The following is a 22,830-nucleotide window of genomic DNA, read 5'->3' on the forward strand; positions in this document are numbered from 1 at the left end:
GGTGGAATTGGCTTTGGGCGCATCGGAGTCTTTGTTCGCAGTCAAGATTTGATCAAACCGACGTTTATAAAATCTGAACAGACGCAAAGAAACACAACTGCGCGGAACAAACAGTGAGGGCGGAGACGTGTTTTGAAACACATCATGCTGAATCAGACTGAATAGGGTGGTCAACAGATGGGTGGATGTAGGCTCCTTTCCGCATCAGATGGCAATGATAGATGTCTGACCTCCAGGCTACAACACTAAGGCTTCATTTGAGTTATGTCACAATCTACAATTCACTGTTTTCCAAACTCACAGGAGCTCCACCATCATACAAACATCCAGGAAGCACACACACGTTCAGTAGAATTTTACAAGTAAAACTTTATTGGAATGATACTCATGTTGCAAAATATTACACTTCGTGTTTTTATGTCACTGTTCCCGTGACTTTAGACGCTTCCTTTTGCAGTGTGTGTGTGTATGTGTGCGGGGGGAGTGGGTTAACATGGTTTACATGGGGGTCTCATTTCCCTAAAAAGTGCGACAGTATGTACCAGCATTGTGCCTGCATCAAGAGGAAGTTGTATCACTGCAAAAAACATCGAGGAGACACGGAATAATATTAGAACTTCAAACATTTTGTCCATGATGATATAGTCAACATTAAACTTGACATGGAGGTAATACAGCGAGTGTGAATTCTCAACAATTGGTTTACAACAATGTCATAATAATAAGAAAAATAAAAGTTAAATTAGTCATAACCAATAAGCCGGCTGAAACCGAGTGTCAACTTTGTAGCTCTTGTCACCATTAATCTGCCAATATCATTTTACACTCAAGATTGATCAATGAAATGTTTTTCAGCTGTTTCACATCTCAATAAAAAAGAACAATATGAAAAGTAGTGGGTGTATGGGGGAGGGGATCAACCCTTTTGGTCACAAGTTGGTCGCCTTGTACTGTGACTCATGTCTATGAAAATAATCCAAATCCTTTTTTTTTTTATGGACACTGTTGAGGCTACCAACTAGGAAAGCAACTGCCCATAGCCCCCAACAGCCCCAGGTCCACTGTATGAGTTGGTTTGTAGTAATATAACTTAATTAAACACATTACTAAAGCACAACTTTATCTGACACTAGAACGGGACTTTAGATAGTTCCTGCTTCTTTACTTGTCAAAGAAAAATAGACTATAAAAGTTGTCAGATTGTGTCGCACGTCGACATTAGAATCTTTCCCCGCTCTACCATCCATCCCGTATGATGTGACAGTTATATAAATCCAAGCCTCTGCTGCATGTCTTTTGCAAGTTTTATTCAAGTGCAACGCTGAATCACTTGCCCTTTAAGACCTTCATTAATTCTGCTAATGATGTGCTTACATGATGCATATTCACAAAGTAGTGTTTAAGTCAAATTACAGCACAGTACAACTGGGGTCATGTCATATTCCAGCATAGTGATACTGTCTAATGTACAGCGAGAGGGAGGATGGGTTAATAGGGGCCCAGACCCCACTAGCTGGATAATCTGGCCATGAAATGTGGGCTACATAGACCTCACATCATCTCATTTAGCCCACCTTGAATTTACACTGATGTTAACTTGTAAATGTGTAATTTTTTTAATTTGGACAGGAAGGACTTGTGTGTATCAAACTTATCTGGATATTTAAAGCGATCAGACAACTGGAGCACCTCTTGGAATCAAAAGGGAACATATTCATTTGAACAAGGCATTTTAATGTTTGAAACAGACACTAATGTCACTACGTCTACTTCTATAAACTCCGTAAGACCACCATTTTGTCGCATCGCTTCAGTTATTTGCCATAGTACAGTAGCTCAAGAGCTAAAGAGGCATTGAGCACCTGAAGAGCTTTTTGCACTTTAAACAGGCTGCTTGAGATGTTTTTTTGTCTGAGCTCTCTTAAACTCCAGGTGCTCTACCTTCTTCTAACTTGTTTAATGGAGTCATCTTTGCATGGACAAATAAATTAAGCATGTAAACAGAGAGATGGGAAAGAGTCTCTGTCAAATGTAAGACTGTCGCATAGAGTGTGGCTCAACTTAGCAAGTGATAAGAGGAGAGGGCTGGGGAGATGAACATAAACACATCGAACACCAACCAGACGCAGTTTTAAGGTAATCTGCCTCGGATGGTCTCTATTCGTGGGAGGGCCTAATGGTTGATTCAAAATGCTGCATCAACTTGACTAGTAGGTGAGCTCTGAGCAGAAACAGCGAGTGCTTTGAAATCAGATTTGTCACGTTTTAAAACCAAATGTTCTGGAAGGAAACATTTGGAAAACGCAAACCAAAAGTCTTAATATTCCCTTATGTTCCTTTAAGTGCTTACCAGAACAGTATATTCCCAAATCTATATCATAAGCAAGTGTCTCACATGTCTTCTTAACCTGCTAATCCTAACGCTTTCTGTTGATAAAATGTCTTATTAAGTGATATGTTCAAACCTGAGATACCATTATGTTATAATGTTCCGTCACTACACCATTAAACTGAGATATAACCACCCAAATGTCCATGTTTGTTAACCTGACATGATATCATTGGAGCCACATGGAGTTCACAAACCTGGCTATGCCTACAATGATAAGAAGTATAGATAGTAAACTTTAGTGACCCCCCCCCCCCCCCCCCCCAAGTGTCACTTGTATCTGACGGAAACCTGTTTGAGCATGCAATGCCTCCACTTTATGTTTTTCTTTTGGCCAACTTTGACTCGACGTATGTAACGGTGGAGTTTTAAGTACATAAAGGAAACAAAAGACTAGAAAACATTGTAAAAAGTGCATGAGAGTGATTCATTGAATGCACCTCTAATTGCTCCTCTTGCTAACGAAACAACGAGAAGGTTTTCAGTTTAAATTTAAGAAACCTTTGTGCAGACTGAGACCTCGACTTGCACCACGCATCATGTAATTCATGTAACCTGCAGGAGAGTAGAACCGACTTTCTCTGTGATGTGGCCCAAAAGTGACTAAATGATGAATGAAACAATAGAAGAGCCGGGAAGATCTTGTGTTAAAATGTGTAGAGGCAACTCTAAATAAGTGGGCTTCCCAACACCCATGAATCTGAAGCACACCTTCATTATAAAGGGATCCATAAATAAGACAGAATAATAAATTAAATACAACAGAAAAGGCAACACTGCTGGTTATCAGTCTCCTTGCTCTTTTTCCCTTCTCTATCCCATTCCCCCCCTCTGTTTGGAGCTGGTGCTTGTGATTGGACAGGAGACAGTACTTCCTCCTTACGTCTCCCACTTGACCAGCTTACCTTTGACTCCCTACTTTCTTCCTCTCTCACTTTCTAACTCTAGAACTCCGCAAACTCCTTGGCACATTTCTCATTAAAGGAGACACGGATCTCCTCCTCTTCGTAGTCGTCAAAGTTGCTGGTGTCGCCTGGTCCTTTGAACTTGGGGACGAAGGGAGCTTCCACCTGAAGACAACGAAAGGCCCGTTTGAAAAGAGAATTCCACAGAAAGGAAGTCAACGTATATACAAAGTAAACTCTCACATACCTTTTTCTGGTAGATCGCAATCCAGTCAGTGGTTGCAAACCATTTGTGTCCCTTGATGTCGTTGACTCCGTTCTTGAGGTTTCCGTAACGTTTTGTTAGATCCACCTGGGGATTTAATCAATAGGTTTTCCTCACGTTATAATACATTCACAACACACAGCAAAGTAAATGTAGCCTAACACCAGAATGAGTGAGATATTTGCTCTCACCTGTAACAGGTTCCTCAGGAGATCCTTCAGGTCAGAGCTGAAGTGAGATGGGAAACGCACCTGAGACAGAAGACAAGAAGAAGAAGGAAGCAGCAGGAACGTTTTTAGTTAAAGTTTGAAATAAATCTATTCAACAATTGTTGGTCCTGTCTACTTCTTCAACACCTATCCATAAAGGTTGTTTCCCTGGTAAAATCCTCAGGCAGAGAAAAAAGTAAAATAACAAATTCTGGCTATTCTGACCAAAACACAATGCGCAGTGGATATATGAACAAGAGCGACAATGATTAAAGTGCAAGATACTGTCTGCATACTGCATGGAACAGTACTAACTTAGAAAGTGCAGCTGCAGTACGTACTAAAGTAAAACATATGAGATTTAGAACGCTGCCACAGGGTCCAAACCTGCTTACATGCAGTGGCCTGAAGAAGTGATGCATTTCTACATTCCAGACAGGCCAGGCGGTATGACAAAACAACTCATATCACGGTATTTTCCAAATTGCATCGTATCACGGTATTCATTTATTTTTCAATGATTGGAAATGTATTTACATTTATATGTTTTGGCCCCACAAAAAACACCTGGGGCCTCATTTATAAAGCGATATACGCTCAAAAAATGGCGTACGCCAGTTTCTACGTAATGTTTGCGATTTATAAAATACTAACTTGACGGGAAAACGTGCGGTCCTCCACGCAAACTCTAACCCATGCGTACGCACTAAGCACAACAACGGGAGAGACGAGAAACTGCGACACCGCGTTGGCAGAAGGAAGAATGGAGAGAAATATGTGGAAATAATACCATAAATAAAATGTTACCTCTCATTTATCATATATGAAGAATTCATTTTCAAACATTGATTAAAGCCAATCTTAAAATGATTAAACAAATGCCTGTTTGCGACTCCTCAGTGCACACAAAAACATAACCTGGAGAAATAAATAAATACGGATATGTTATTTAAAACCATCTCGAATATGTTGTGTTAATGTTATGAAATGTTTTCTCATAAATGATGCGGTAAGCAGGAGGACAGCATTACTTTAAACTGACGCCGTGTTGCATTTCTATAGGTTGTATACGAGCATGGTTTTATATACTATCACGTTTAATCGTGTTTTATGCCGTTTGCCAAGACTTGATAAGTCGCTCGTAAAACACAGGAGGTATGGAAAGCTAAGAACACCATATGTGGTAAATTGTACAGCTAATATTACACAACACATTAGTTGTATTTCCTTTAACTGGTGGATATAGAGTTGCTGCAGTGGAGACGCTGCGCACAGCTGATCGACAGCTGGAACACAAACCACCAAATACAAAAACATAATTCAGATCCAGTCGTCATGACTCCACTCCGGAGGGATTCCCCGATCATTTCTTACAGTCTCTCATCAAGGGGGGGGTCTCCTGTCCCCGGTACAAACACACTGCCTGAGGAAGCTATGAGTATTGTTTTTGTCATTAACCTTTTTCGGGCCATTTATTTATTTATTTTGGTGACGACCCTCCATGCTGCTCCCCTGTTCAAACTGCATCCACCAAACAATATGATTTATCTCGACCTCCCCAAAATAACCCACATCTGACACGGTGTGAGATGTCTTTTTTAACTGTTCTGTCGTCATTTCCTGCGATCTTCTTCATAAAGTCAGTCAGAATGAATGAATGAATGAATGGGCGTTTCTTTGACTATTTATAGGCAAATATGGACGTTACGTGAACCCCGCAAAAGCTGCACCGCATTTCGAGTCGGTTGTGATTTATAAAGGGAAACCGGCGTAGGAAGTGCCATACGCACTTTCCTTGCCGGTACGCAATGTTTGGTGAATCGGGAAGTGGCGGGAAATGTATGGACCTATTTTTCGGATTTCTACTACGTAAGCAACCTTCCCACGTGAATCCTACGCACGGCGTTATACATGAGGCCCCAGATCAGTGGTGGCCCTCATGAGTCAGAGTGCATGAAACAACTGCAACATTTCAGAAAGACATTTCACCAGCGTTGCTCGTTGAAGCAGATCGTATATTCTCATACATTCTTCGTACTCCAATAAGTGCTTTCTGTTGAGGTGGTTGAGTTAATTACTTGTGTTACCTCCTCAGGCAACAATTTTAATTTGACAACATTTGCAATAAATGTTTCTTTGGTTCACGTCAGATTTTTTTTAACCCAAAAAACCTCCAAACAACAGACACAGCTCCTCTCCTTGTCATGTATCTCCACCTCCAGTCTCATTTTCTTCAGTGTCCATCTTGACATTCAGCTTCACATGTTATGCTACTGCTACTACGCTTGGCGCTGTATCCCAGCATGCATTTCAGCGGCGTCCCCAGGGGACTCCTTTCACTACCGCACCGCTCGAGCGCCCTTCGCCACTTTTTCAACAGTATTGCGGTTTATGAAAAATGTATATCATACCGTATAAAGTTCACGGTATTGGGTATTAGAACAAGAAGTCCTGCTTTGTGTGACAAGCGGTATCCAACATGGCTGAACTGAAACTCAAACTTTACCAAGAGTCTCAAAGGCACCTTGTGTGTGTTTGTGTGTTACATTTGACCCTGACATGCATAGGAAGTATCTTGATAAATAAAGGCATATTATATGGAGTGAATCAAGATGGCTGACTGCAGCTGTATTCAGTATGTGAATTGAAATCAAACATTTAAATAATGAAGATGTCTTAGATTCCCTGGCAAAAAAGGGGGATACATATCAACATAAAAGCAACAACAGCCAAATGGTTGTTTCAAACATCCGTACATCAGTCCAGAATTTCACAACCAGTGCAACCCTGATAGTGACTGTAGCACAGAATGGCAATCAGAGTCAGACTCACCTTCCCTGATACGATCTTTTCGTAGATCTGAATGGGCTGGTCAGCAAAGAAAGGCGGGTACCCTGCTGCCATCTCATAAACCAGTACCCCCAGCGCCCACCAGTCTACTGCCTTGTTATACCCCTGGTGGATATAACAAGGGAGGAGGGAAGTAGAGACAAAAAGAGTTCATTATGGAGAGAGAATCAAGGAAATATATTTAGCGTATTCAAGTTAAATGAACATATACTCCAATGTCACTTTGCATCCCATCTAAAGGCTTGGATGTAAGAGGTATCATTGTCCTACAGTGCCGTTGGCAGTATTGTATTAATTACAAATATTCCTGTGGTTATTATATTGAAGAATAGCTATGTAAGGCATCTTAACTTCATCAACATCCCTACATGTTTCTATACGTCTTGAATCAATATAACTGTAACCATGTGTTTCATATCTGACGACTCAAATGAACAACTATCCAGTAAAAAAACGTTGGTATCATTGTTTGTTTGAATGTAGAATATCTTGTTTTAAGGGAGACACAGGTGACAGCTAACACGATATCAAATGGCATGGTTGGCTCACCTTGCTGAGAATGATCTCTGGGGCCAGATATTCTGGGGTGCCACACAGTGTCCAGGTCCGGCCCTTTACACGTTTGGCAAAGCCAAAATCTGTCACCTAAGAGAGGGAAATATTAAGAGTTTTAGGAAGGGGAGACAGAGGGAAAGAGAGGGAGGGAGTAGAGTAGAGCAATGGATTTTTTCACCAGTTGTTATTTGACTATTTACCACTAGAGGGCAGCAGAATCTGCACCACAACACCAACTTTCTTTAGTGTACACTTTAAAATACAGTACAAACCAATAGATGAACAAAAGGATAACACTATTATTTCACAATTAATTTTATAGCTCCAGGGTTCCTTTTTCAGGGAATTATGTTTTATAAATTTAATAATTGACACATTATATATTTGTTTAATGTTTGAACTTAGGTAAAATGGTACTATATTCATTCAATCTAAACAAACATGCACAAATGCAGAGCTGCATGCAACAAGGTGTATGGAAAGACACCGCTAAACCCACTTTCACTTAAAGCGTTGTCCTTGCATCTCTCTCTGTACGGACTGTTACACTTCGAATTACAATGACAGTCGACAAATCAAAAAGTCCAGGTTGGTCTTTTTTCATGCAACCAGTGTTCCTCTATGACGTGTTCTATACGCACAACTTTGACCTGTGTCTAGTGTTAGTGTTTGGAACGACAACAGTTCTACAGAGATACTCTTGTTGCAGCACACTATATCAAAAGTAACAATAATTCCTGTCCAACATTTCATTTCATATCTACCCTTACTAAATAAACAGTGGACTTCTCAGCAGGGGCGAAGTCACTCAATGCCTAAAATTAGCAGGTCCCAAATGTACTTTCATTTCAACAGATTTCCTGTAACTATGGTAAATTATTCAATACTCAAAACTGAAACTAATTAAGATTGTTTTTCAAACTCCATTAAATCTCTTGGGGAATGCTGCACTCAACACCATCTTTCTCCTTTCATTAAACTGATTCTTCCCAACAAAGCGATTCAGAGAGATAGATGAATATCTCCAACAGAGTATCACTGGTGTGATACCACTACAATCGAAGCACTCTTTTAGGCTAAATCGTCAAATGTACACTAGTAATTGTTTCCTATTTGCTTCCATTTGGAGGTTTAGGTTGTTTATTTTTGTATCAAAGTAAGTTGCAATTTTCTGTTTAACAAGGTAACCCTGAATCTCCCCTGGGGTATAAATAAAGGTCCACCTATTAAATAAATTAAATTGCAACAATCTGAGTGTATATCATTAATATAGCAGTAATTGTACCAACATTTGCTACACATTTGTCTTTCAAGTGAGCTCCACTTTGGCTAAACTCCATCTTTGTTGGTAAAATGCACTGTAATTGCACTGATAAGTGACATGAGAAATGGTGTCTTTTTGTGAATTGAATTATGAAATCAGTGCACAGTCAGTCTAATACAGTCAAATGTTTAGCTGACCAAACCGATCGCAGTTTTTTGAAGGCAAATTCATTCTAGAATTGCTATTGGAGTGAAAATAATGGCATTATCCCAATAGTTTAGAAGTCTTTTTGCTGCTACATAAACCTGACGTTTTACATTTTAAGTCTGTATACATTGGAGAAAGTGTAAAGCTTTACCTGTTCACTTCATCCCTGTTCAATATGATGAACACATTGAAAGTCAGCGCTCAAATACTAGAGTAATCCATTAGTTTGATAATCTATTGACTGTTTTTTCCGTCTTGGTTTCGGTCACACAATACAAAATGTGTAATCAACACAAATCTAAGAATTTACACTTTTTAAAAATCATTTAAAGAGCATACAATGAATCAGTCAGTTGAGGAAATAATGTACAGATACATTGGTAATGAAAATAATTTCAGTTGCAGATCTAATAAATATGAATTCATCTCCATCAGCGTTAACGTTTGCACACTGCAAACAAAAAAACGGAAATCTTACCGGCCACTGGGACACCACAAGGCTAGCATCATCATCATCACTTGTGAACTCCCAATGCTGTATAATGACTGATTTAGTGCTTTTGCAGGAAAATCAAATAAACAACAGCCTTCCGAGTAGGAAACCTATGATCCTCTTTTATATCAGACGATCAGGTCTTGTTTTATTTCACCTTTATTTAACCAGGATGATTTACCTGTATGTATCCCTGTTGGTCTATGAGCAGGTTTTCAGGTTTCAGGTCTCTGTAGATCAGGTCCAAAGCGTGCAGATACTCGAAGGTTAGGACGATCTGAGCAGCGTAGAAACGAGCGTGTGGCTCACTGCACACAGGGAGAGTGGCAGTTAAGTGGAGAACAAAAAAGAGGGGAAGATAGAAACAAATATAACCGAGTAGGGCTAACACAGACATGAGAGAACAAAGCTGTAACGTATAGAATAATATAGACTACAAGAGAATAAAAACAGGAGACCACAGCTCAATGAGATGACAGAGTTCCCTAACTTCCCTCTGCATGCGCCCACAAAATGCTTCCGGCTTCGACACTCACCTAAATCTGCCAATTCTCCGTAGATGGGAGAACATCTCTCCACCTGGAACATACTCCATCACCATGTAGAGGTTAGTGTTGTCCTGGGGAGGGGAAGACAGAGGACCTGTTAGTGACATTAACTTATACACACACACATTTGAACGGACACACATGTGCACGCACAGGATGGGCAACAGGGCAACATGGAAACTCTACTTTTGGGGGTCAATATAAATGAAACCACTGACCCTTTTTTGTTAAAAACCATAAAAAGCTATAAGGTGTCAGTCACTCTGTATCTTATACATTCATTAAGATGTGTTATATACACACACACACACACACACACACACACACACACACACACACACACACACACACACACACACACACACACACACACACACACACACACACACACACACACACACACCACACACACCACACACACACACACACACACACACACACACACACACACACACACACACACACACACACACACACACACACACACACACACACACACACACACACACACACACACACACACACACACACACACACACACACACACACGACACACACACACACACACACACACACACACACACACACACACACACACACACACACACACACACACACACATCACACACACACACACACACACACACACACCACACACACACACACACACACACCACACACACACACACACACACACACACACACACACACACACACACATCACACACACACACACACACACACACACACACACACACACACACACACATCACACACACACACACACACACACACGACACACACACACACACACACACACACACACACACACAGCACACACACACACACACACACACACACACACACACACACCACACACACACACTATTCTGTTAATAGGTTTATTTGAGGTATCAAGGATATTCTGTCCCGGTCATCAAAGATCAATCTGATCAGCTTAACCTGAATAAAGTGTTTATATATTCCAACTCTCCACTTGAGTATATTTTATTCTCTTCAACAATCAGCTTAGATCTTGATTGAGCTTTAAACAGACACATTATACCCTACAAAATAACTGCATTCTTTATCTGGGGACAATAACCCAAACCCCCCAACATAGTGTTAAAAGCTGTGAAGCAAACAAAATGTTGAGTGGCCTTAGACATGTTTGATATGCTATGCTTCATTGAGTAAAGAAGTTTTAAGGTTTTGACTTCACATGTAGTGTTAAGAGCCTTATTTGAAAAAACATTGTTCAACAGATAAAACGTAACGTTACAGCCATAATGAACTCAAAGCTAATATTTAGATACTTAATACATTCATTTAAGGTGAAAGAATGATTATATTAACAGCCTGTTAAACATGGTGTTTTAAAGATGTGTCTGAATTAATGGTTGTGTTACATTTTGAATGGAAAATGAGTTCTGTTTACTTTGCCTTTGGTCTTCCAGGCAACGACATGTGCAACGTTTATTTCAGTGTGGAGATTACATGATACACGATGAGTTGGGCAGCGGAAAGTATACTGCCTGAAATATAACTGACGTTTTGTTATTTTGAGAGCTATTTCAAGTCGAGAATTGTTAGTTTATTCAGTATTTGCCTTTCGGCCGGTGGCTGATGATTATTTTGGATTGCATGTCGTCCACACGGCTCTATAGTGGCTTCTTGGACAGTTTGGATGCCACTACAGATAAAAGGAAATGCTAACATGTAGTATATAAACAAATAGTCTTCAGCAGTCAGGGCGAGAGTCTTGAAATTGGGTCTCCCCTTATAGAGAATGGGATATAAGTAAAAGACACACACATTATCTAAGAATTACCTTGAATGAGTACTCTAGTCGCACCAGAAAAGGGAAGCTGACAGCCTGAAGGATCCTCTTCTCATTCAGAGTGTGCTCTATTTGTTTGAGCTTCACCACCTGAAAGGCAAAAAATAGGGATGGAAAAAGGAGGGTTTAGATTGTAACAAGAAATGAGTTTTAACAACAATAAACAACGGCCACTGTACTGATACCTATGGATAGAACAAATAAACGGTGTTCCCATCCAAAACACTGTGAGCTATGCATGTGTACTTTGTTAGATAACACATTCAATAGCTATAGCTTAGAAAGTAAAAGGCAACTAAGGTCAAAAGGTAATAGTTCAAAAATAATTTTAAAAAAGTGACAGCTTTTAGGCTCCACATGCTTTATTTACCTCAATGCCTTTAGTTTATGGCACTCATGGCCAACAGCTGTCTATTTGTCCATTTGTGCTTGCTTTTGATCAGGTTACTTCACCTGGCGGGCACTGTTACATTGTGAATAGGTCAACATTGCACACTTAATGTAAATCATATCCTACTTTTAAATTGTGTTAGCTGTGTTTGGCCCTTCATAGAGTTTATTGGTCAGACAGTCTACAGATGTTTATCTTTCACAGTCGACTTGTATATATTTTACTTTTTTGTTCCGTTTTCTATTTTGGGATGTTTCTATTGAATTTGTGTTTATTTTCTTTTGATGTGCAATGTCTTTGTTTTAACATGCTGCTGTAACTAAAACATATTCAAAAAGTATATCTTTATTATTTGCTGCACAAACCATTTTCTCTCATCTTTTGTTGGTCAAGCGACACATTCCCACATCCAATTATTTTCACTTTCAAAGTAAACTAAGATAAAGGTCATGGGGGGATTAACACGATGGTAAGATCAATACCATTTAGATACTGAGGCAGAGGAGGGTGCCTGCTCTTTTAGTAATCAGACACACTACTAAAAGTATACTAATTATAGTTAAAACACTTTGAAATACAGGCCTGAATAGGATGAACATACTATAAACAGGAGGGATATATTCTAAGCAGGTGGCATCAAATTGGCCAATTACATCAGCTGCTTGTATCCTTTAAAGGAGGGCTGTCTCTCTCCAGATGCAGAGACAGGAAGTAAAACACAGACATGTATACCGTGTGTTATATAATATAAGGAACTCTAATTGAGACTGTACAGAAACCTAAATATATATCAGATGTCTTTATTTCTATACCTGCTAGGAGTCTAGCCCAGCATGCATTTGGTCAAACATGTTTCCAGCACATGTATAGAAATACAACATTTGCTTTCACTATTTGGTGACCTATTCTGTTAACCTGCATGTATTTTGACTGTATTAATGTGGTAAAAGAACCTAAGCCACTTGGCAAGAACAGGCATTTCCATTCGCATATGTTATCTACAAACATATTAAGCCCATCTATAAATATTAGATAACTAAAGGGGATCGGAGCAGGGACACTTTCATTCTAAATTGGGAACCAGAATGGCTCTACTTGATGTGATTTGCATAAAGACAACCACGGCTCAGCCACTCCAGCAGATGCCTGCTTCATCACAAGCGGGTTCAAAGAGGTTCAAAGGGAAACAAAGGAATAAAGGCTTGCACCTGTACGAGGGTCTCTGCATCTTTGCACCAGCATATAGACAGGATTTGATAACCACGAATATTTCAAGGCTTGCAAGTTCATTTCCACATCAATTGTAATTTCCTTATTTTCTATGAACATAGTGCAAGTGTCCCTAAATGCCAGTTAACACCCTCCATCTCGACTGACCTTCTGCTTGTTGAGGATCTTCATGGCATAATGCTGTCCCGTTTCTTTGTGCTTCACCAGCATCACACGGCCAAATGAGCCCGTGCCGAGGGTTTTCAACCTCTCAAACTGCTCCAGGCCAGCCGTGTTCTGAACAAACATTAAGGGTTAGTGGCCCTTTGTGAAACTGGAGGGCGAGTGTTGTGGCGTGGAAAGTTTCATTTGCTAATGTGTCCAAGGCTCACATTTAACTTCTAACATAGTTTATGTATGTTTTTGTACAGGTTAGCAATGACCAAGTATAATCACAGAGTAAATCATGTGTATCAAGCATGGTATATATGGACTATGATAGTATTTTGAAAGTATGTAAAGCATGAAAAATGCATACTGGATATTTCGTATAAGTCCTGAATGCTAGGGTAAGTCCTGATCATCAACATAACATTTGCAAAGGAGTCACACTGTCACATGTGAGTGTGTTACCTGGTTAAGAGAAAACGGTAAATATACACAGATTATGAAATATTATCATAGTGTCTGTACAATATGTCTTAAATCGTTGTTGCATAGCAGCCCACAGAACATCCATGGCTTGTATAATATTCCTAGGGTTTAAGGATACAGTTGAAATTAAAACCACAATCTTAAGAAGGATTTCTAAAATGTCTGCAGATGAAAAGGATTGTAAAAAATGCATGTAAAACAAGCCATATATTGTTCAATGCAATGCTATCCATCACATGTGTCATAACTCATCACATGTAAAAAACACATCTATTTTAGAGGAAATAGAGCAATATGGTTTTGATCTAAATCAATAAATGATGAAACATCACCCAACATGTTTTACAAGTACATTAAAAGTGGTATTCATGATTTTAAATTGAAAATAAGGAATCGTAGAGGGAGATAATACAAGTCACATTGCTGTTATTGAGATGAACACTAACCTGTGCAGGGATCTCCCACTTCTTTAGAAAGTCCTCTTTGGCTTTAATAAGGAACTCCTTGACTGTAAAGGAAAGATGTTGGTGTGTGAAAAGAGTTGAAAAACCAGAAAATAAATAGGATACATCTGGTGTTAAATGATATTAAGTTGTAAAGAGCAGGTGTGCTTTCTATAGCCCAGCTAACACCAAAAGAGGAACAATTGAAGGATGGCCTGCAACAGGTGCCAAACAGGTTGAAACATGAATCTAAACTTAAAAAACTGAGCTCTATCAGTTAATATTAAACTTTGTGTTTTTACTTGTCATAGTAAAACTGTTGTAGAACTTCCAAGATCTATTAAGTCTAGGGATGTAAAAGACAAAGGCCTTTTACAGGCAGTAAGGAAAGAATACTTGAGTTGCATTATGGGAAATGTAGAAAGCTGTTAAAGAAAAGACAATCTGTGTCTTTGCTGCTTCATCAATCTCTTGTGAGTGTTTGAAAGTGTAATACTGTATCACAGGACAAGCATGCTACTTAAGTGAGAAAGAAAACAAAACTAATTCACACAAATTTGAATCAAACATTTCCTGAAAACAGATCAAGGGTTATAACCAGCTGCGTGGATATGGTAGGGATAAGTGAATATAGTAATGCCACAGAAGACACTTTTCAAATCAAATCTCAAGGACTCTCTTCATCATCAATGTAAGTTGTTTGTTGAAAAATATATCTGGTTGAAAGGACACCGTTTTAATAGTGATGCACGGTTGTAGCGTGCTATTCAGCTGCTAGCCAGTACTCAGACTGGCTAGCTATGAGATACACACACATCTGCATTTATTATGCATCACTGCTGACAGGCATTTAAATAATAGTGGCTTTAGTTGATGTGTCATTGTAAAAACTGTGGTAAAAACTAAATAAATACCAGTAATATTTCCTTGGATTCACAGTACATCAGAGACAAACTCTTTTTGGATTCTCTGAGAATATATTCAGCTCACCCACACACACTTAAAGCAACCATCTCTTTCCAAATGTGTGGAGAAACAGGCCTAGTGTTTGGGAAATATCTGACAGTCAGAGTTATGATATTGGCAATATTTCAGCACATTTTATATTCCAAGATGCTTGCTGCTTACAGATAGATTTGGCTATGGAAACAGATCAACATCCTGCTTCGTCCTACCTTAGCACACACATCAATTACATTCAAACCCTGAGCCTCATTTGAAGAGAGATTCCCTTCCATCAGGCTGATACAGCAGCGAGGACTTGTCATGGACGTAGAATGGATCTTAATGAATGGGAAAGCAAGAATCTAGGCCTCTAATTGACAGTGTATGGCTTGTTATGTAAAGCTAACATAGCCTGCTGTATAACATCGTCTCTGATGAGGATGATCATTTCATGAGGCTGTTACAGAGCAGGTGTTTGCTCAGGAGTAGTGTGTATTTTACCCACCGCTTTCCATCTCGCTTCCCTTCCTGGCCGTGGGCGCGTTGCCCATGATGACAACTTGTCAACGGGCGATCCGTGGCTTTTTGGCCGCCCTACAGCCTTGGCAAGCCGGTCAAAGCTCGATTAGGTCTGAATTGTGCTCCTTAAATCCAGCTGTTATAGTTAGCAAGCGTTCACTCCGAGGTTTTGCTCCTTAATAGGCTGACAGCTTCTGATGCGGTGCCACGGAGATGCGGTGCCACGGAGAGACGGTGCAGCGGACTCACTCACTCCACGGTCATCCCTCCACCGGCGACCGGAATCGGGTTTAAATCCACGGGGAACTATTACTTTGGTGTCTCGGTCGCTGGGGCTTCACTGGACTGCCAGGCCGACCTCGGCGCAGTTGGCCTGAACACGGAGGATCCAGTCTTCTCCTGTCCCTCCTTGCAGCCCCCTCCGAGCGAGGCCCCCCGGCTCGCCACCTCTCCCCCAGCCCAGAAAAACAGCTATGCCGACGGCGGGGATGCAATATCATCAACCAAAAGCCTTCCACCTTTCGTTACCGAACCCAGCTTTTAAAAATGGTTCCTCGGCGGGCTCCGACAACGACGGGAATTCGCCCTAATCAACATTGGCCCCCTGTAGCCTCGGAGACGAGCGAGATGACGGAACTACAGCCGAGCGAACGTCCCGCCTACCCGCCAGAATCGGGGTTGAATGACAGCTACAGCTAGGCAACTGATTGGCTACCTTTCTACAGCGCTGTCCCATGGAGCGTTGTAATTGGTCCTTTGCAATCCATCACCAACGGTAGCGTACCGCCGCCATACAAATAGCAAGCGACGGGAACGTCAGTGATTATTTTCCTCCCGACGACGTACGCGCCCACTTACTCCGGTTGCTCTCCTCCATTGGCTTGGCGTAGTCGAACCGTGGGAATCTCGGTGAATGCGTGGATGTCTATTGGCTGTATTCAGTGGTTGACAGGAATGCCCCCCCCCACTCGTCCAAAAAAAACTTCCCTCCCGGAGCTCTCATACACCCCCTCTCCCCGCCGCCGAGCGACTGATACACGTTTGGCTGAGTGACGTCAACAGCGAGCTATTTATAGAAATGTTGGTCAGAATTTAACGCACGCGCCGCGCGGCTGGCAGGACTTCTGAACAGATCGCAGACGGTCGTGCATGGAGGGGAGAGTTTATCTGGTAGGAAGTGAATCACAGGAATAAACCGATTTTACAATCAGTGTTGGCTGAAAACACGCAGAGCCTCACACTCTCAGTCTGTGTGGACCGTCGACGGTTACAGTCAGACTCTTCGAACAGCATCTCGTGTCATCCGCACCTTCCGGTGTACCACATGCCCAAGGGCCCCTTATTATCATGATCATGAAAAGCCTCAATTTCACATAGATTTGCATTTAAATATCACATTTTAAGATTTATTTGAGTCTATAAGTCTAAATTCAAAAAAAGGCCCATTAACAAACACCCAAGCTATAAATAAGACATCCCTACAGTTACTGCAGGGTCTGACACCATCATAGTATGGCTCTGCAGCCTTCTACTTTATTTTATATATATTCTATAAGTCTAAACAGGCGTATAAACTACAACTTGTAAAAATATTAAGCCCTACATTCATGTGACATATCAGTGTGTTTAAACTTTTGATTATATAATAAAGCTTTTATTTATCATCAGTGCTTGTTGAACATTTAATCAAATTATTTCTGTGGCACCTCTGGTTTTCAGAAATGCAGTGGTGGGCTGCAACCATAGACTGTATATATAAAGGCTGCAACCATGGTGTTACCAGTCATTTTGAAAATAAAAACAAGAAGGTAGGTCAAATAGAACCAACAACGCAAAGCAGATAAGGACTAGTATCAAACTTATGCTTAACATACCATGAGTAAAAGTGAATGGATTAGCTTGTGAATTTCTCCCCTGGGATCAATCATATCTTAACCTATGATAATGCATCATTTTTCAGATTATTATTTTTCAATATTATTAATCTGATACCAAAAGACACAATCCTAGTATTGGTATATTAAAGTATATCTAAAGGACCATAGAACTGAACTGCGGTTAACGCACCCAATACATTTCCTCCACTCAGGCAGAAGAAGCAACAATTGATTTTGATACCAATTGTAATGTATGCACCATTTTACATACAAGACTACTTCTTATAGATTTGCTTTACATTTTTTAGATCTAGACCGCAGCTATTCACAGTCTTGCTAAACAGTGAGAATAGTAAAAGGACAGAAGTAACAGATGAAGGCAGAGGAGCCAGTCACTTCACCTCAGAAGAGATAAAATCAGTGAGCAGACAGCCCCCCTCCCTTTTGTGCTGCAGTTGCCTAGCAACATGAGGCTAGAGTGAGAATGGTGGAGTGAGGCTGCTACATTTTATGAATGAAATTGGAAAAAACAAAGGGAGCCAGAGAGGGGAGGGGAAAGAGTGGGCGACACACACACACTGCTGTTGCTGTGCTCTCCTTTCCTCTCCTCTAGGTGGAAAGCAGCTGTGTAAGCACGATGTGATGACCAGAAAGCAGCACTCGGTTCACAAAACAAACTTTATTAACCCCATCACGATTACAAATACTGAGGCAGAGAATATATAGTAAGTATAGAAAACATGCCTTCCCTTCCTGAAGACAAAAAAAGCGCTGAGAAAAAACATTATTTACAGTTAGCCTAAAACACCCAAACAACATGGCTGCAACACAGAATCCATTTCTCCTTCGTTTCCTTCACCTACATGGTTTGTGCTTAATTACAGACTGACATTTTTTGTAACATTTTAAAGAACATTATCTGACCTGGAGCCTGTTTGAAGAGGCTGTTTTACAGACATTAGTAAGCGTTTGACAAATAAAAGCTGCTTCTTGCAACAGGCCCCTGAACACGGCACATATTTCATACCCAATATTGTTGAACCATGTAATTCAGATGCAACAAATCTAGCTCAGAGGAGACCAACCTTCAGTACAATTATTTATTATAAGCAGCTAGTGCTACATCTATTCTGATCTGTGCTCCAGAGGACACAATGAGCAGCACAGTATGAGTATGACTTGCTGTGAGGATTTGGTGGTCATAAGATCACCCAAACTTGAGGCCTTTTAACTTTCTCTGACTCAGCTTTGACAATATCTTATACAGTAAAATAAGGCAATGTTGGTTGTGCAGGTCGGTGTGTCGAAATGCACAAGAGACAAAAACAGTTTGTTATATTTCCAGATCCATCCCATTTGTGTGTGCTGTATAAAAAGATTGTTCCTGCTTCCTGTTAATGTCCACACGTTGTCTGGATAAATCCATGGCCTCTTTGTCCGAATGGGTGTTGTTGGGTGTATTGAAGGAAGAGCTTCTTGTCCATGATGTTATTCTGATGATTCTTACATGCAGTCCATGGAGTTCTCCGGCATCAGCCCAATAGGTGGCATCTTTCCTGGTAAACAGGACGGAGGGAGCATGCCGCTGATGTTGGGAGACGGGTCAACATTTTCGCCGTCCTCCATCTTGTCTGCTGAGCCCTCCCAGTTGATATGGAAACGGGTGACACGGGGGTTTGAGGCCAAAATGTTCCTCAGGAGCTGAGAGAATTTGTGAAATGACAGATTTACTTTTTATGGTTGAGATATCCTCACTTTTAGTCCCAAATATGGGTAAAGTCTCGACACTTTTCTTAATGGAACTAAACACCATCTTTGCATTAGTGCCCACCCGCCTGGTAAACATGCGATGACTGCAGGATTGTGGACCTATAGCCAAAACTGATGTAACCTTGATGGCTTTCCATGCCAGAAAAGAAAGAAAGACAGGAACATCAGGAACTCTTTTTTCAAAGTTGGGATCCCCGTCAGGTGAATATAAAAAGGTCCCTTTTCCACATACAGTATAAGTTACACAGAGCATACTTCAGAGAGTCATGGTCAGTGCTGAGTAGGCTTCTGTTCCACTGGCTTGCATTGATGCTACAGGGCTCCTCTTTATCAGGCTGAGAGTTAATGGAGTGTGTACTGTAGGTGTATATTACAAGCTAAATAAGTAAATACTTTGTATCCCTGATATTAGAACCCCTCACTTATTATTTCAACCAGAAAGAAAATGTGTGTCTGCATTCAACACCTTCAGCTCTCATGGAGTTTTGACAATGCCCACTGTAGCCCAGAGTTGAATGCAAACAAAGTGTAGGTTATTTTGTATCTCTGTTAAAAGGCAAACGAAAGCCATTATCAATATTTAGCCAACTGAAAATGTTTGTGCAAGGCTAATAAAACATCACCCCCCTTTATGTGTTAACTAACTCTAACCTGCATTGAGCGCTATAGGGCTGCAACTGGGGATTATTTTCATTATCAATTCAACTTTAGTTTTTTTTTTTTATAATCAAGCAATCTTTCAGCAAAACTTTTAATTTCAGAAGAAAAGAGAAGAAAGCTAATTATAATCTCTAAGATGCATATATTTGGGGTCTTTGACTTACTTTTGCGTTATACCAACAGAAAAATAAGAATTAAGAGAGAAGAACTAAAGATAAGGAAACATTTACTTTATACAGTATATATATTTGAAGTTTATGTTATACTCTTGATGCCAATGTATCCTGTCATTTCCATGTTCATAGCACCAGAGGGCAGTAAAAACTGTGTGTGCTTAAAAGACCCTTTCGACAAGCATGGCCCATCACTGTAGTGTATGTCTGCAGATTGTTGCGAGTGGGCTTCCTACGCTTCTATCCATCAAGTAATGCAATGCCGGTCTTTGCTGAGTGTATGCATGTGTTACCTGAGCGTAGTCTGGTTTCAGAGGTGGGTTTTCCCGTAGTTCAGGATCTGTGTATTCATTGTTGACATAGTAACCGATGCGGATGAACTCCTGTCCACGGTAGGTGCAGGTTATAAGGACAACAGTCACTCCTACAGCGTCAGTCTCTGGAATCAGCCCTGTGTTAGGAGCATCCGCCTGGGGGTACGAGAGGACCATTACAAATACATAAATCAGATTAAACTAAACCAAAGTATTTATCCTATTAATGCAGCACTGGGCAAAATGAAGAACAAAACTAGGGAAATCAAACACTTTCACCCACATTTATTTGGTGAGAAGTTCTATAATTCCCTGTGGTCGAGCTTTAAGAGAAGTAACACGTGACAAAAGCTTACATACCTGAAACACAAACATGTGTCTACCAGCCGGTACCGGGCCGACTAGAACAGAGTCCAGAACCTGGTCGTATTCCTCGCTCTCAGCTGAACCCACATAGATGATCTTCCACTCAAGATCTGAAAGCATACACAACAGTGAGACTTTCAAAAGGTGAACAGAATAACATCTGCAGTGTATTAACAACGCTTCTCCTTGAAGACCTTTGCGTGTAATATAATCAATGAAAGCAGAATACATTTCATTCACTGTTCGAAACAGTGTAGTGTACAGATTTAAAATATGCATTAAATACAGAACTTATGGCACATTTGTACTTTCTATCGACCCTAGCATTGAGGTAGGTAAATCAGGGGACAGAGGGGGATCTGTTCAAACTTAAAAAGGTATCCAGCAAGGCAATATGGTTGCATTCTTTGACATTCCCAGTTATGGGACTTCTGCCACCATTACAATATTAGCTGAATATCAAGTAACATGAGCTAAGAAAAATAGGTCCTTGAATTTCCAGTTTCACCATTGGGCCAAATATCTCCAGTAAAAAATCAATAAACTGATTGGCTTCACCAGAGTTCATTTCTACCCCTTTTACAATCAAAAATATGTTGTTTAAAAACGTCAACAACTCACTACAATAGATCCAGTAGATAGGTTGATGAAACTTAATATTTCCTGGTATGCTTACAATTGATGTCACCATCGATTGCTTGCATTCCCAGAAAACACTCAGTTTCCAGTTTATAAGTTACACCAAACTAAAAATAGTATGGTGCTCCAAAAGAATCCCACTTTATTAAGGCTATAAATGTTCAGTTTGTGCTGAAACGGTTTTGAGTTTAATCAACTCTACAATAACTTGGATGGGGTTAGGATTACATTGTGCATCACTGTTGTGTTTAGGCTGAAACAGTTTGTGTACCTAATAAACTGGCGAATGATAGGACAGGGCAGCTGCTTCCCTGTTGTCTTTCCTCTCAGTTCGCGGCAACTCATTGAGTTCGTCTGTTGCGACGCTACTACTCGGATTTACCCTGAACCAATCATTGCATACAGGAGGCGGGGCCATGAGCACAAACGCGCCAGCGCCAATTTTCAATAACTTGTCAAAGGATATCTTGCTATTTAGCCCCTAGGACAGCTAATAATGATACATCGTCGAAAAACACAACGTTCTTATCAACAAACTAAGATTCGTTCATCTACATTTGGTGTATTAGATACAACTAAAGCAGAAGGCGACCAGCGAGTGAGCTACTAATATAGCTAAAATAACAAAGAATAAGAAAACAGTTAGCTATAAGCAATACCCACCTTCCGGCAAATCCTCCATGCACTCAAACGTTATTTCAAACTGAAAGGGGTTTCCAAATGGGCTCGGGTTGTCCAAAACAGCTACATTTAACACTTGGACCTTGGCCATAGCGCTTTCTTCTGAGGCACCTCGACCTGGAAAATTAACTTAGATTTGGTGATCCAATTGTAACTAGTCCCTCGGCATTGACTATCGCTGTGTTCTTGGACTCGCACGCTTTGACGTTGCCTGTCGTTAAAGTTATGACTTTTCTTCTCCGAGAACACCAACAAAACCCAAAGGCGGCCGGGCTAAAGGAAGTACGTCACTATTTTCTTCTTCTCCGTCTGTATTTCTGGTAGCCACACGCTGCTTGGCGACGCGATGCTGCCTCCTAATGTGTATGTGTTAAACTACAGATCATACAATACAAATAAAGCACTTTAAAACCAAAAGTGCTGTACAGAGAAGTAATTACGTAAAATACAAAAAGTACACAGTTTAGTTCACAAACATAAAATAAGTTTTAAAAAAATACAAATAAAAAGGGAGAAAACTATAAATAAACCAGAATAAAATAATAAATTACTACATTTGTCACTCAGGCTAGAAAATACAATTAAGGGGGTAAACTGGATAGACTACAGTTATAAGATTCAGAAAAATGCAATCATTGTTGGGTTTATCCCATTATACCTTCTC

At 40.4% G+C, this 22,830-nt stretch overlaps 2 protein-coding genes across 2 annotated transcripts; both read right to left on the minus strand.

Annotated features, from left to right (window-relative positions):
- Window positions 1-346: 346 nt before the first annotated feature.
- prkacab (protein kinase, cAMP-dependent, catalytic, alpha, genome duplicate b) lies at window positions 347-16,599 on the minus strand. The gene is made up of 11 exons (XM_034239089.1): window positions 15,673-16,599; window positions 14,226-14,287; window positions 13,294-13,422; window positions 11,517-11,615; window positions 9,674-9,756; window positions 9,319-9,445; window positions 7,168-7,263; window positions 6,601-6,723; window positions 3,751-3,810; window positions 3,542-3,646; window positions 347-3,459 (listed from the first exon to the last, which is right to left on the minus strand). The coding sequence occupies exons 1-11, from the start codon at window positions 15,716-15,718 to the stop codon at window positions 3,334-3,336; spliced, it is 1,056 nt and encodes a 351-aa protein (XP_034094980.1). The 5' UTR covers window positions 15,719-16,599; the 3' UTR covers window positions 347-3,333.
- Window positions 16,600-18,223: 1,624 nt separating this feature from the next.
- On the minus strand, window positions 18,224-22,572 carry asf1bb (anti-silencing function 1Bb histone chaperone). Its single transcript, XM_034239177.1, has 4 exons — window positions 22,149-22,572; window positions 20,841-20,956; window positions 20,460-20,636; window positions 18,224-19,264 (listed from the first exon to the last, which is right to left on the minus strand). Exons 1-4 carry the CDS (start codon window positions 22,255-22,257, stop codon window positions 19,067-19,069), a joined length of 600 nt encoding a protein of 199 aa, XP_034095068.1. The 5' UTR covers window positions 22,258-22,572; the 3' UTR covers window positions 18,224-19,066.
- Between the last annotated feature and the right edge of the window lie 258 nt (window positions 22,573-22,830).

The sequence above is a fragment of the Gymnodraco acuticeps genome, unplaced genomic scaffold (assembly GCF_902827175.1).
Source record: "Gymnodraco acuticeps unplaced genomic scaffold, fGymAcu1.1, whole genome shotgun sequence".
In the NCBI taxonomy this organism is placed as follows: domain Eukaryota; kingdom Metazoa; phylum Chordata; class Actinopteri; order Perciformes; family Bathydraconidae; genus Gymnodraco; species Gymnodraco acuticeps.

What these genes read in the sequence shown, in the direction of transcription:
- prkacab (XM_034239089.1), bottom strand. Translation starts at nt 15,718, where the DNA reads ATGGGCAACGCGCCCACGGCCAGGAAGGGAAGCGAGATGGAAAGCG. An exon ending in ACCAACAGGGATACATACAG is followed by an intron (nt 7,264 to 9,318) that starts GTAAATCATCCT and finishes TCCCTCTCTTAG; the next exon opens with GTGACAGATTTTGGCTTTGC. An exon ending in TCCTGAGGAACCTGTTACAG is followed by an intron (nt 3,647 to 3,750) that starts GTGAGAGCAAAT and finishes TTAAATCCCCAG; the next exon opens with GTGGATCTAACAAAACGTTA.
- asf1bb (XM_034239177.1), bottom strand. Translation starts at nt 22,257, where the DNA reads ATGGCCAAGGTCCAAGTGTTAAATGTAGCTGTTTTGGACAACCCGAGC. An exon ending in CATGGAGGATTTGCCGGAAG is followed by an intron (nt 20,957 to 22,148) that starts GTGGGTATTGCT and finishes GTATGCTTTCAG; the next exon opens with ATCTTGAGTGGAAGATCATC. An exon ending in GACACATGTTTGTGTTTCAG is followed by an intron (nt 20,637 to 20,840) that starts GTATGTAAGCTT and finishes TCGTACCCCCAG; the next exon opens with GCGGATGCTCCTAACACAGG.